At 30.0% G+C, this 13,216-nt stretch overlaps 2 protein-coding genes across 2 annotated transcripts; one reads left to right on the forward strand and one right to left on the reverse strand.

Moving 5' to 3' along the window:
- The first annotated feature begins 211 nt into the window (after positions 1-211).
- Arl1 (ADP ribosylation factor-like 1) lies at positions 212-3,044 on the forward strand. Its single transcript, XM_072888385.1, has 5 exons — positions 212-360; positions 525-624; positions 951-1,067; positions 1,203-1,314; positions 1,460-3,044. The coding sequence occupies exons 1-5, from the start codon at positions 357-359 to the stop codon at positions 1,667-1,669; spliced, it is 543 nt and encodes a 180-aa protein (XP_072744486.1). The 5' UTR covers positions 212-356; the 3' UTR covers positions 1,670-3,044.
- On the reverse strand, positions 1,309-8,035 carry Pold1 (DNA polymerase delta 1, catalytic subunit). The gene is made up of 14 exons (XM_072888373.1): positions 7,707-8,035; positions 7,247-7,346; positions 6,781-6,892; positions 6,527-6,699; positions 6,185-6,444; positions 5,861-6,087; positions 5,612-5,778; positions 5,248-5,493; positions 4,869-5,171; positions 4,331-4,801; positions 3,822-4,228; positions 3,094-3,747; positions 2,824-2,945; positions 1,309-1,651 (listed from the first exon to the last, which is right to left on the reverse strand). Exons 1-13 carry the CDS (start codon positions 7,769-7,771, stop codon positions 2,849-2,851), a joined length of 3,282 nt encoding a protein of 1,093 aa, XP_072744474.1. The 5' UTR covers positions 7,772-8,035; the 3' UTR covers positions 1,309-1,651; positions 2,824-2,848.
- Between the last annotated feature and the right edge of the window lie 5,181 nt (positions 8,036-13,216).

Below are 13,216 nucleotides of genomic sequence, written 5' to 3' on the forward strand. Positions count from 1 at the left end.
TTCCTAAATGCGTTCATGAAAACCCGTTTAGAAATATTTAGGAATAAAAAGTGTAGAATCACCATGCAGCTTATACTGCTGCCAACATAGATTTTCCACTAATACCCGACGTTGATTTGTTGGTTCTAAGAATAAAACCCAATTACATTCGTTTGCTATCAAGCTGTTGAGTTCATTGAAAATCATACAACCGGGATTGTCGGCCCTGAAAGCGGAGTGAACCGTAGACCGTAGGCCGTAGACCGTATCTGGACGGAGGGTCGTGCGGCCCGGTTATTTGGATACGTTTGTGGTTAGCAAGTTTGACAATAAACATTGGGCCGCGTTGTATGACTTTGAGTTAACAATTCGTCAACATGGGTGAGTCGAAGACCGATGTTTCTCAATATACATATTCATATAACGGTTAGATTTTGATCCCGTAAAAATAAATATGACACGTTGTGCGAGCGCTATACTGTACCTGCTACCGAGTTATCTTTACGATCGTGTATGCAAAATTCTGACGGTATATTTTTTTGCAGGTGGGTTGCTCAGTTATTTTCGTAACCTACTCGGTAGTCGTGAGATGCGTATTTTGATTCTGGGTTTGGACGGCGCCGGCAAGACTACAATTTTGTACAGGTTTACATGACAATCTTTTATCAATGATGGACTGTCATTTGTGTTTACGTGATGTGTATCTCTTACTAAATCATTTTGATATGAATTATCTTTATATCCAGAAGCTATTAAAGATTAATTTTAAATATCTCCTCTTAATTATTGTATATTATATAGAAATATACATTTTGTATACTTCTATATTAATATATAATAGTTTTATTAACTGATCAAATATATTCTTATTGCATTAATAAGTTAGATATATACATGATAAAATTTCAAATGTGTTGTAATATATATATTAAGAATAAAAAATTCCGTAACTGATAGTTTATATATATTAGGTTGCAGGTAGGCGAAGTAGTAACTACAATACCAACAATAGGGTTCAATGTAGAACAAGTTACTTATAAAAATTTAAAGTTCCAAGTATGGGATCTTGGTGGTCAGACGAGTATACGGTATGTTGTGAACTTGTGTGTATAGAAGCTTGTTTCCAAACTTACAAAATTTTAAATTGTATATTTATTTTTAATTTTCTATCATGCATATATGTATATCAATTTTTGTATATTTCATAAATATTCTCATTTCAGACCATACTGGAGGTGTTACTATTCAAACACAGATGCGATAATTTATGTGGTAGATTCAGCAGATAGAGATAGAATAGGCATATCAAAAGATGAATTAATTCTCATGTTACAAGTAAGTAATACTTTTATTATGAATAGTCTTATGTATATCACACTTAAAATAATAAAGCATAATGTTATTTTATACTATAATATAGTTATTTCTTAAAAACATATATGACCAATACTGTATGATTTAAAATATATTTTATAAATAGGAAGAAGAATTACAAGGTGCAATCTTGGTGGTATTAGCGAACAAACAGGATATGGCAGGATGCCTTAGTGTTGCAGAGGTCCATCAAGCACTTGGATTGGATGCTCTTAAGAATAGAACCTTTCAAATATTTAAAACTTCCGCGACGAAAGGCGAAGGACTCGATCAAGCAATGGACTGGTTGTCAAACGCACTGCAGAGTAGAAAATGATTAATATTATGTCAGTATAATTCATATTCAAGCCTTACAAGGGGACTAGTCATAAGACTGTCACTTTGAACGTGTCATCGGATTGCCACCGGACGCGATATTTATTTATTGTAATTATTCTATTTTAAATATCTTGCAATTTATACAGCAAGAGCATTCACGAAAGCACTTTATTTTCCATAATGCTAAGTGCGCAATAAGAGAATTATTTTATCTTTACAAGTGATTTAAAATATAACTCTATAGAGAATTCTTTCCATTTAGATTGTTTGCACTAATAGATATCTCATATATGTTACTGCTACATATATACGAGTAACAGTTAGTTACATATATACATATATATATATATATATAAATATATATATATATATAATATAAAAATTGTTTAAAATAATCGTTCTATTTATTTAATCAATGATAAATAAACTCGATATAAAAATTGTAAATTATGTATTTGTAATGAGAATACACGCGTATTGATATAAATATATAACTACAAATACCAAATATACAAATCGTACATAATCGAGATAAATTTTCGAAAAAAAATTTGATTTTGTAAAACAAGAATAATTGAATACAAATCATATCTATGCATACTACTATCTCGATGTATCTTAAATTGTGAAATACTTTTTCCAAACATGATAATACAAATAAAACGAATATATAATGAAATTAAATGCAAATGAGGACAACCACAGTATCATTTTAACATTTATAAAAATTATTACACAACGTAGAAAAGAAAGAATAAAATAGGATTAGTAATGTCACGAAGAAATCATATTAGTTTTAAAAGCGATATCATTTTCATAAATGTATTTGATGTAAGTTTTATTCTCCGAATCACATTCTGGTTCTATTTAATTGAAATAATTATTTTTTGTAATAATTTTGTAAGAAATATGCCAAATAGTAAATCACAGTTGGGGTGATATATTTTCCAATACTTATTATATTTACTGAGTAGCATATATTGAATTTTGATAAATTATATACTGAAAAATATATAACAAACAGAGATATTATATATACTATATTATTTCATAATAAATATTTAAAATATTGACTTATGTAAATAACAGTAATTTCGTTATTTGTAGAAAAAGTATTGTGTAGTAGTAGCTCTTATAAAATATGAACCTTACCTATAAGTGCAATTCTTTTTTTTTACTACCATTCGGGAATACCAAACTTTTGGATTCGTTTTGCTTTTGCAGCCATATCCATTCGAGATTTTACTCTCATGTAAAATATTGGACAATCACGACTGAAATCACATATATTTGAAAATAATTATTTTGAAACTTACGTTCGTATTTATTGTTTTTGTATGTACTGAATATTCAAATATATCTTTTTTTTCTAAGATTTATCTTTAGAAAGAATGTGTAATATTACAAATTCATAAAACTAACTTGGAACATATAACTTCTTGATGAAGACTTCCTTGACATCTTTGGCATTCTGCCCACAGTCTGGAGAATTTCTCTTCTAATTTTTGTTGGGCTTGCAATTCGTTGTGAAATAATTCGGCCTCTTGAGATTCGCAATGCTTGCATACTGCTTTATCTTCTCTATCTGATGGTAAAACAGCCTTACAGCCCAAACAAGTCTCCTTTTTACGTGTGAAGGCCGCGAGGGCTCCAACTTGCGAAGTAGCAATGCATTTTGTGCGCGTATGATCACCTTTCAAGAGAAGCGACTCTGCCTTCTCACCAAGAATGGGTTCAAAAATACGTACAAGAGGTTTTGCCAATTGGTTTTCTAGATAATAAGTTGTGTCTATCGGGACGCTATTTTGCAACGCGTAAACAGGATCTTCCGCCTTTTGATATGCAGGAGTGCCTTTAGCTGCGCTTGTAAATACGTACGCTACTCTGTCACCAAGTTTTGGCGCATTTCCGGCGTCTCGTTTCTTCATCTTTGCTGCTAACTCAACATGCGCTTGCTTTGCCGCATAATCAGTCTTTGTCAGTTCTTTCGTAATGACCAATTGAGAAAGATCGATACGATTACATAGAAGATCGCTTATAACTTGTTTAGCATAATCGACAGCGGCATCGGGATTCCTATAACATATTCATTTGTGTTATAATCTATATAACAAATGTACATGATTTATGTGAAGAATAAAGAACTGTACCTTTCGATAAGCAATATTTGCAAACAGGTATTCATCATGTTCGCGACTAATGGACAGTTATCTCTGCGCACCGTTTCAAGGCCTTTGCAGTCCATTTTGTCATATTTATCAGGCTTCGTGAAGTAGAGGCCAGCATAACGTTTCTTGTTAATCAATAGATATGGGAAATATACTTTCTCAAATTCCAATTTTATAGGTTTGATAAATTTGGATGTCACATAATCAGCCGCTTCTCTACCGAGCTCCATTGCATCCTCTATAGCTTTCACGCCAAACTTTACCATAACGGAATCAGTGTCGCCATATATGACTATTGCATCGTTCTTGTATCCATTTTCTACTCGAAAATGCTTCTCCACTTCTTGTTTCGTTTGTTCTATCATAGTTCGTCCATAAGCGGTAACGCTCTACAATAATATTTGTTATAAATATTTTGCATTTTTTATAATAAATATTACAAAGTTCTTTTTTTTTTTGTTAAATGTATTTTGTGAATATTAATCACTTACAGCAGATATTTCTAAACATGGCAACTTTCCCATTTGTGCACCTGTAAAACCATATACTGAATTTGCTGATACTTTTAAAGCATACTGTCTACCATCGAGTACTTTTTGCTTCAACGGATCCGTTTCTTGTTTTAATTCCGCTTTTGCTTTTTTTCTAGCTGACAACAAATGTTCCAAAATTTCAGGAAGAATTCCTTTTCTTACAGTGCTCTTAATAAATAATGAATTAGTAGGAGTTGTGGTGATTTGATCCTCCTGAATATTTAGCTCTCTCCTTTTAACAACAGTTAATAATGTTGTATAACATAAATTATGTGCCATGATAATGCTAGGATACAAAGAACTGAAATCTAAAGTAGCTATTGGATCGTTGTAGTAACCACGTTTAGGTTCAATGACAGTAGCTCCTTCGAATTGTTCATCACTAGCATGGCCTTGATGTACTGGCATCAAATAATCCTTCTCTCGGGTCTGATAATAAATGAATTTAATTAAACATTAAAGCAATTATTTCTTTCAACAATTCTAAATTTATTACCTTGCGTAAAAGTTGCGAAACAACTTTGATTTGTTGCCCGCGGGTCAATAAACTAGAAATAGATACGCCTGTAACTCTTGCCATTTCCATATAAATAATTATACACATTAGTTTGTCCAGTAATCTGAGAGGCAAATATGCATCTTTTAAACAATATACAGCAAGCCGTCGACGTGTTTGCGAATTTCCGTTTTGTAGACTCGTAATATCTTTATGATGAACATCTTCTTTTTGTTCTTGAAGGAAATGATATGATACAGCATTTAGAGAATAAGATCTCAATTTATAGTCTCGGACCAATACCTGACCAAAACATATTAACATATTTTAAAAAAGAAGTGTAGTAAAAAAAATTATGCTTACATACAAATTACCTTACCAGTAATAAATCGAACGGAACTCTTCCTTCAAAATTAATCGATTTATTTTCACGACGGCCCAACTGTTTGCTTTGCAATACATGATCCTTAATAACAGACTTTATGTTCTTTATTCGACCAAGAAAATTGAAATTTTTAACATTGAGATGTTGTGCACGATTAATTAAGTACGGGAAATCAAAATTGTTTATGTTATATCCTGTAAAAATGTCAGGATCTAATTGTCGTACAAAGTCAGCCCATTTCTTGCAAAAGAAAATATTATTAATAAACAATTAATATCACATTAAAAATATTTTTTCTACAGTAGACTTCATTAATAAATTTTTTTTTACATGTGAGTATAGTTTATAATCGATTTACCTCCAACAATAAACTTTCTTTCTCAAAGCTCAGTACTTGACAACCAACAATAGGTGCACAAGTCTCAAGAGTAAAAATATTCCTTAAAAATGGTTCAGACTCGCCTTGTCTTATAACCATATTAGCAATTTGTATCACTGGATCATGTTTTGCTTCTGGGAAAATACCTGCAAGAAAGATATATAATTATAATTCATGCAATAAAAAGCATTAAAATTAAGAAAAAGCATAAAAAATAATAATAATTACCTTCGCGTCCAGCACATTCGATATCAAAACTAAGAATCCTAAACGGAGCCAGTTTTGACCATTCACCTTCTGGTGCATGAGCTATGAAGGTATCCCATGCAACATCTACTTCCAACTGACATCTTGTAGTTAACTCTAACATATGACCATACTGGCCACGTAATTTCCAGTTTTTTGGTGGTAATTCAATCCAACAGCAGCCAACCACTGATGTATCAACCATGAACCTGTGTGAATATTTAAATATATATCCATATATACATATATTTATTGTGCAATTTAATAAAAATAGAAGTATGATAGAGAATATATACTAATATATACCTGATATCAAAATCAATGTTGCTTTCAAAAGCTTTGTAATGATAATTAAATGCAGTGTAAACTGTGTCTTGTTCTAATAATCTTTTGCAAGGTGCTATTAATTTTGGAACTGCCACAGTAATTTTTAAAAATGGTAATTTATCATTTCCTCCATATCCATACATTGATTGTTTGTAGACTAGTTCAACTGCTAAGATAGCTTCTTGTATGTTATCAGGGTTTGATTTCATATCTTTTTTCACAGCTTGATTTAGAGCCTCCTATATTAGCCAAATTCTCATATTGATTATTACTTAGACTGTTACAATTAAAATAATTTTCTCTTTTGAAATAAACATATACCTTAAATGGCTTGCAGTGATTGTTTGTAAAATTTGGTGGTGCTGATGCAAATAAATAAGGACAAAAGCCATGGACATGACAGCAAACAGAATTTCCAAGTTCTGTAACGCCAAATATTCTCATTATGGGTACAGGTCCTATTTTGCTACCTGGCATTCCAGATAGTGGTTTACCTACATATAAATTTATAATTTTAAACATTAGAATTTTTTTTTATATTTAATAAATAAATATTTCAAAAATAAAATTATTACCTATATAATGATCAATTTCTATTTGCTGGAATGCTAATGTATCAATTTGTGGATTCAAAGGTGGTGGAGGGGCTCTGCTCCATTTTGCAGATGTATTTTCTTGTTCAGGTCCCTGCAATATATAAAAAAAGAGCAATTAATAAATAATAAATAAATATAGTAAATAATCTACATGTTATAATAAATAATACAATAAATTTAATATATATTATGTATACTTAGCGATCAAAAAGTATTCAGAAAATATATATTATCCTGGATATATCCTAGTTTATTAAATATTAATTTAAACAATTGTTAAGTATTAATAGAATAGAAATATATATATAAATCAGGTATACCAATTTGTTTCATTTCTCTAATAAGATAAGTATAATATATATAACATGTTCTATATAAACTCACTAGGAGAACAACAAATTATTATCGAACAGTATACTATATCATAAATATAATTAAATCATACCTCTCCAATTACTAATGTTTCATCTAAAAAATCATCATCCCCATAATCCATAGAGGCTAATTCCGCTTCAAATGAACTAAGTTTTTCTTCACCTTCATCTCTGTTTATAAATATGACAAGATAAATATTTTAGAATCCTCTTTAGATACAAAGAATTTTATATAAAGATAATGATTTAATATTGTAAAGTTGTTAAGGAAGGTATAATTTTGTTATAATAGTACATTATGTATAAATTGCATAAACGGTAGTAAAAATTTATTGAAAAAAATGTTATAGATTTATAAATATTTGTTTAAAATTATTAAACGTGTAGAGATATTTATTTAAACAAAAATAAAAATAAGTAATAAGTAAAAAGTATAATGTTATGTCAAATTATAAAATTAGAAATAATAGAAATAAAAGTATATGAAGAGGTTAATAAGTATGTGCTAAATTTAATAACAAAACTAATCACCTAAATTTGGCCTTTTTGACTGCAGTTTTAGGTGCTGAAAACGGCTTTCGACTTATTTTACTCATGTTTCTTTTTATAAAACGTAATATTTATAACATTTACGAAAAACAAAATAAGAAACTACAAATCTTTTCAATCATATGAACTAAGAAAGGCGGGAACAACTGCTGGCAATTAAAGTTCGTTCTAAAATCTTATTCGTGAGATAGAGTCACTGAAATATAAAGTCTGTTCTTTTTAGCTGAACTAGCTGCACTATTTCAGAGTTTATCTTTCTCTTTTCAAAGCGAAGAGAAAAAGATAAACTCTGAACTAGTGCAGTCTACAGCCAGTTCTGCTAAAATTTTGTGATTGAAAGCAGAGAGAAGAATGAGAGGGGTCATGCCCCCGTTTTTTAGGGAACGCTTTTTCCCCGCCGTACAGTGGCGCTAACTGGATCCATAATTGAGTTTTCGGAACTACGTGGCTGGATCCACTTTCCAGTGCCACGGTAAAACGACCGATTGGTTCGAGTCCGTGCTAGATCCACAAATTGTTGTTCGTGTCCGTGCTAGATCCATAACTGTAGATCTCAAAAGTACGAAAAATATACTTTCAATAATATTTTATTACATATTATTAATTGCAACTGCGCGTGATCTTTTTTCACTTTAACATATTTATGAAGTAATATATATATATATATATATATATATATATATATATATATATATATATATATATATATATATATATATTACTTCATATATATATATATATATATATATATATATACATATATTACTTCATATATATATATATATATATATATATATATATATATATATATATATATATATATACAGGGTGTCTCATAACTAATGAGCCAACGCTCGTGAGTGGGTAGAGTACAGTGAACTAAACAAAAAAGTATTAAGTCATTTTGCGATTTTCATAATAATTATTAAAATATTAATTAAAAACGCTTAGCGAATAATATTATACATATCTACAAGATGTCTAATAATGGCCTTAACTCTCTAGGCAGATAGAGCAGGTCCAACTGAACATAAAAGTCCTGTATCATTTTGCGATTAGCGCAATAATTATTGAACTATTAATTAAAAACGCTCAGGGTATGCTGAGCGCTATATGCACGCGCTCCTACGCTGAGCGTTTTTAATTAATATTTTAATAATTATTGCGAAAATCGCAAAATGATACAGGACTTTTATGTTCAGTTTGACCTGCTCTATCAGCCCTAGAGAGATGGGGCGATTATTACCGGACATCTCGTACATATGGTATAATATTGTTTGCTAAGCGTTTTTAATTAATATTTTAATAATTATTGCGAAAATCGCTAAATGACATAATACTTTTTTGTTCAGTTCACTGTACTCTATCCGTTCACGAGCGTTGGCTCGTTAGTTATGAGACACCCTATATATATATATATATATATATATATATATATATATATATATATATATATATGTATATGTATATATATGTACAATATATGTATAAAAAATGCTCATTTTATTTCACATAAAATTTAATGTTTTAATGATTTCAATGAAAGTATTTGGTAATTATTCACATAAGGTCACCCCTTTCAGAAGTCAATGATCTTGACATATGTTGTCAAGATCATCACCCTCAGTAACGCTTAAAAGGTTTTAGCCGTTGCTCGTTGTTTACTAAAAAGTTACATACAAAAATTGTTAAAAATTGACGTTTTTTCCAATTATTTTATCAAATACTGGAAATTTAAAAAAATGTTTCAAATAAAAGTTGTAAGTCTCTTCAAAATACACGTTTTAAATTGTATCCATTTTTATTATACGAGTGATAGTTTTCGAGAAAAACAAAAATAAGACTACAAACCTCATACAATATTAATTATAATATCATATATAATCTAGTCGCACTGTATCCGCATATATATATATATATATATATATATATATATGTATGTATGTATGTATGTATATATATATAGTATAAATTTTAAGTTTAACGATCGATAAGCATAAGTACAGAGCTGATGTTTTGCATAATATAAATTAATTGTATTATGATGATATTATTGATTAAGTTTCCTATTATTGAAATTGCTAATAAACGGTAAGTAATCGTCAACTAATTTTTTAAACACAAAATGTTTTCATTATTGTCTGATATATTTGCAATCTCTTTCATCTTCATTTTCCAACATTACAAATAAAATGACGTAAAAAGTAGCAAGGATAAATTATATGGAACATAAGGTACGACAAGCGAATAAAGTAAAGATTGATGTTCAGTGAAGGTTAAATATTTGTTCTTAATAATTTTTCGTAGACGTTTCATATTACCTATGCTACATACAATGTGAAGAGCATTGCATGAAATATACGAAGCGCACTTTATTTATGATTATTATGATTGATTGATTTATGTATGATATGTGTAAGGATTTTACACGACGCTCGTTTATTAATGTTCCTATAGCCAATCAGCTATACAGTTTTGAGATGCAAATATTGCTTAGGACGTTACAAAACTCCTTAAGAATGTTACATGTATCGAGAGGTATCGTAACACGTATCGTCACGAATATATTTTATTAGAATAAAGAAAATATATATTTTAATAGATTTTCAATGTTTCAAAGTTTCTTTATGTTACATCGAAAATTTAAGTAACATTTGCTGCATTTTAATTGCTTTTATACTTGTATAACAATAAATGTTGTGAGTGGATATAAAAATTATAAAGATGCGATGAGAACATAATGGTTGAACTATTTCGTTGCTATTAATTATTCAGTTGAATTAGTTAAACAATATTAGTTTTGCATGTGCTTCTTAATTTTTTGTTCATTTCAATTGTAATATTACTTTTTTTGTTTTGAAAATTTTTTAAAACATCTCAGTTTTCAAAACATTAATGTTTCGATTGTCTTAATAGCTTTAGCAGACCTAATTCTACTAGCTACATCAGCAAAAATCCGATAAAACAAGATTTGGGGAGTCCTAATTGGAAATTTGCGATTACATTTTTTTACGCATTGTGGCCAAAATTGACCACGTATTTTCAGCCAGTTGGACCTACCCTTTTGTTGCTCCTGGCTATTCATTCTGACTCGATTTCTACGAGCCAAGAATTCAGGAAGAAAAACAACTTCTTCTACTGCCGGTAATAATTATCACCGGAAAATAAGACGACTTATATTCATTTAGAATCGTATGATATTATAATATAATCGTTTTGTAAATGCGTATCATTAGTCGTCGAAAGTTGCAAAAGATATATAACAAATATAATCATGTATATACCGAAAAAATTGTACTCAAAATGTAGACTTTATAAGCCTTCTTAATAGATATTCTTAATAAATAAGAATAATTTTTTACCGTGATATATTTTAAAACACCTAATTTATAATGAAATTAAAACTATTGTATATATTAATATATTATGTATATTTAACTTGTCAAAATTTTAATAAATAGCAAATGTCCGTTTGTAAAATTGCTTTTTTTTTGTTATTGGGATTCATAATTTTAAATATTAAATAATATAAGATGATAAGAAAATATTCTATTCAGTATATATATTCTTACTTGCTAAGAATATCTGAAAGTACTCTTTATAAGATTTCTCTCTTAAACTAATTGTAAGAAGATCTTCTTAGTGTTTATTTTAAAGAAATATATTATAAAGTTAAATAAAATATTCTTAAGCTGAGAATATAATTTTTTCGGTGTACGTAAAATATATTAGCATGCATATCAATCCCTCTGTCGGCGGGTCATTAAACATTTGTATCTTTAAAATTGTTTTATAAAAATCTAATATATATAATTAAAATAAATATTTTATGTATGTCTTGCATAAAACTGGAATAAATCATATATTTTTATTTTTTTTTAATATTTTTCTTTTTCTTTCAATTTTAATATACAAATGGTATATCTATTTTAACAAAAGTTAAAAAAAAAGTAAATGAAAAATGTAATATAAAATTTTCTCTTGGAATACGTGCAAAAAGAAATTTTTTTATAATTTAAAATTGACCCAGAGTACGGCATGCATGCATTCCGCCGTTCGAGGGTTAAAGCAACGAATTTATCTACAATCTACATCTTTATCTACAAGTCTATTAATCTACATCTACAAATCTCTACACAAATCCGTTGCTTTAAAATATAATAAAAGCTTTTTATCACTCACCGACACTGATGTGCAACAGCGGAGTTGTTGATGTTGAATCTATACGTTGTCTGTAACATACAAATATAAAATATAAATTATAGCAGCGCTTAAAATAATTAATATTCAAGAATTTATTATTATATATACTCATCAAATTATTATTATGTACTCATCAAATTTTATATTCAATGCGTATACAATAATAAGCAGATATATAAATATCGAATAATTATATAATTAAAAAAAAGAACTATTTTTTAAATAAATAGACTTTTATAAGATTTATGTAAAAGTCTTTATCTCTGAGTTTCTCTTGTTGAAATCAATCAACTAAATAAACTGAATTAAATCATATACGTGATTTATAATAATTAATCTACAAATAATAATATACAAATAATATTTACCCTGGGGTTGCTCCGCCGATGCAGGATGCCTCTCCTAGGCCTCCTCCTCCTCTCAGATTGAAAGGGACGTCAGGATCTATTGTTTTATACGCGCGATATACTTTTTTTAATTTGTTTAAACCGTACAAAAGTAAAATCGCACATTTTAAACCGTACAAAAGTAAAAACGCGCGATAGTTTGGACGGCACTTCCGCACTTTTACGCGCGATACTTTGACGGCACTCCCGAATTTCGGAACGATCGAAAATCCCATTTCATCACGCACGAGAATCATATTTGAAGTCGACAAGTCGGGCGCGATCAAACTCCGAGCAAGAGTTAAGTCCGAATCGGAAGAGGACGGAAGATCGAGGGAATCGATCGCGAATGGGGTACGCTCGATTCTCGTTCGTGCAGCACCGCATCTCAGACCGTCTCAAACTCATTAAGCACGATTTCGGATGAGCATATATGTCTATCATACAGACAGTTCACATGATACGTCATAGGGCTGGTAGACGGATCAAGAGGAACACCCATTTCATGAATGTTCAACAATCTGAACATTTATCAACTGGATCGGACCTCTTTACTGAGCGTAAATCATGACCTAAATCCTCCAGTCGACGTCCTCAATGCGATACGTCGTATTGCCGGTACAAGAAAAGGGGCCCATCAACGATTTATTCCAACAATCGACCGACCTCTAATCGACTAGGACCGAAACCCGTTGCCGAAGCACAGACCGTGCTCTCAACAACCGATTATCGAGCGTTAGCTCAATATTAACCGCGCGTTCATGTATCTCTCTATACTGAACATACGTTCTACGCGGCCGGCATTCGCCTCAGCCGTGATACTGAGGCGTGTAAACGTTGTTGCCCGGAGAAGAAATGACGATTGAAAAAATGCAAATTAAACGCCGATAATCGACATCCATT

The sequence above is a fragment of the Anoplolepis gracilipes genome, chromosome 1 (assembly GCF_047496725.1).
Source record: "Anoplolepis gracilipes chromosome 1, ASM4749672v1, whole genome shotgun sequence".
NCBI classification, from domain to species: Eukaryota; Metazoa; Arthropoda; class Insecta; order Hymenoptera; family Formicidae; genus Anoplolepis; species Anoplolepis gracilipes.

Excerpts from the sequence above, each read along its gene's own strand:
- Pold1 (XM_072888373.1), bottom strand. The coding sequence starts at position 7,771 with ATGAGTAAAATAAGTCGAAAGCCGTTTTCAGCACCTAAAACTGCAGTC. Across the intron at positions 6,700-6,780 it reads AGAAATTGATCATTATATAG|GTAAACCACTATCTGGAATG; the intron begins GTAATAATTTTA and ends ATTTATATGTAG. Across the intron at positions 5,779-5,860 it reads CGAATGTGCTGGACGCGAAG|GTATTTTCCCAGAAGCAAAA; the intron begins GTAATTATTATT and ends TCTTTCTTGCAG.
- Arl1 (XM_072888385.1), top strand. Across the intron at positions 625-950 it reads AAGACTACAATTTTGTACAG|GTTGCAGGTAGGCGAAGTAG; the intron begins GTTTACATGACA and ends TATATATATTAG. Across the intron at positions 1,068-1,202 it reads GGTGGTCAGACGAGTATACG|ACCATACTGGAGGTGTTACT; the intron begins GTATGTTGTGAA and ends TTCTCATTTCAG.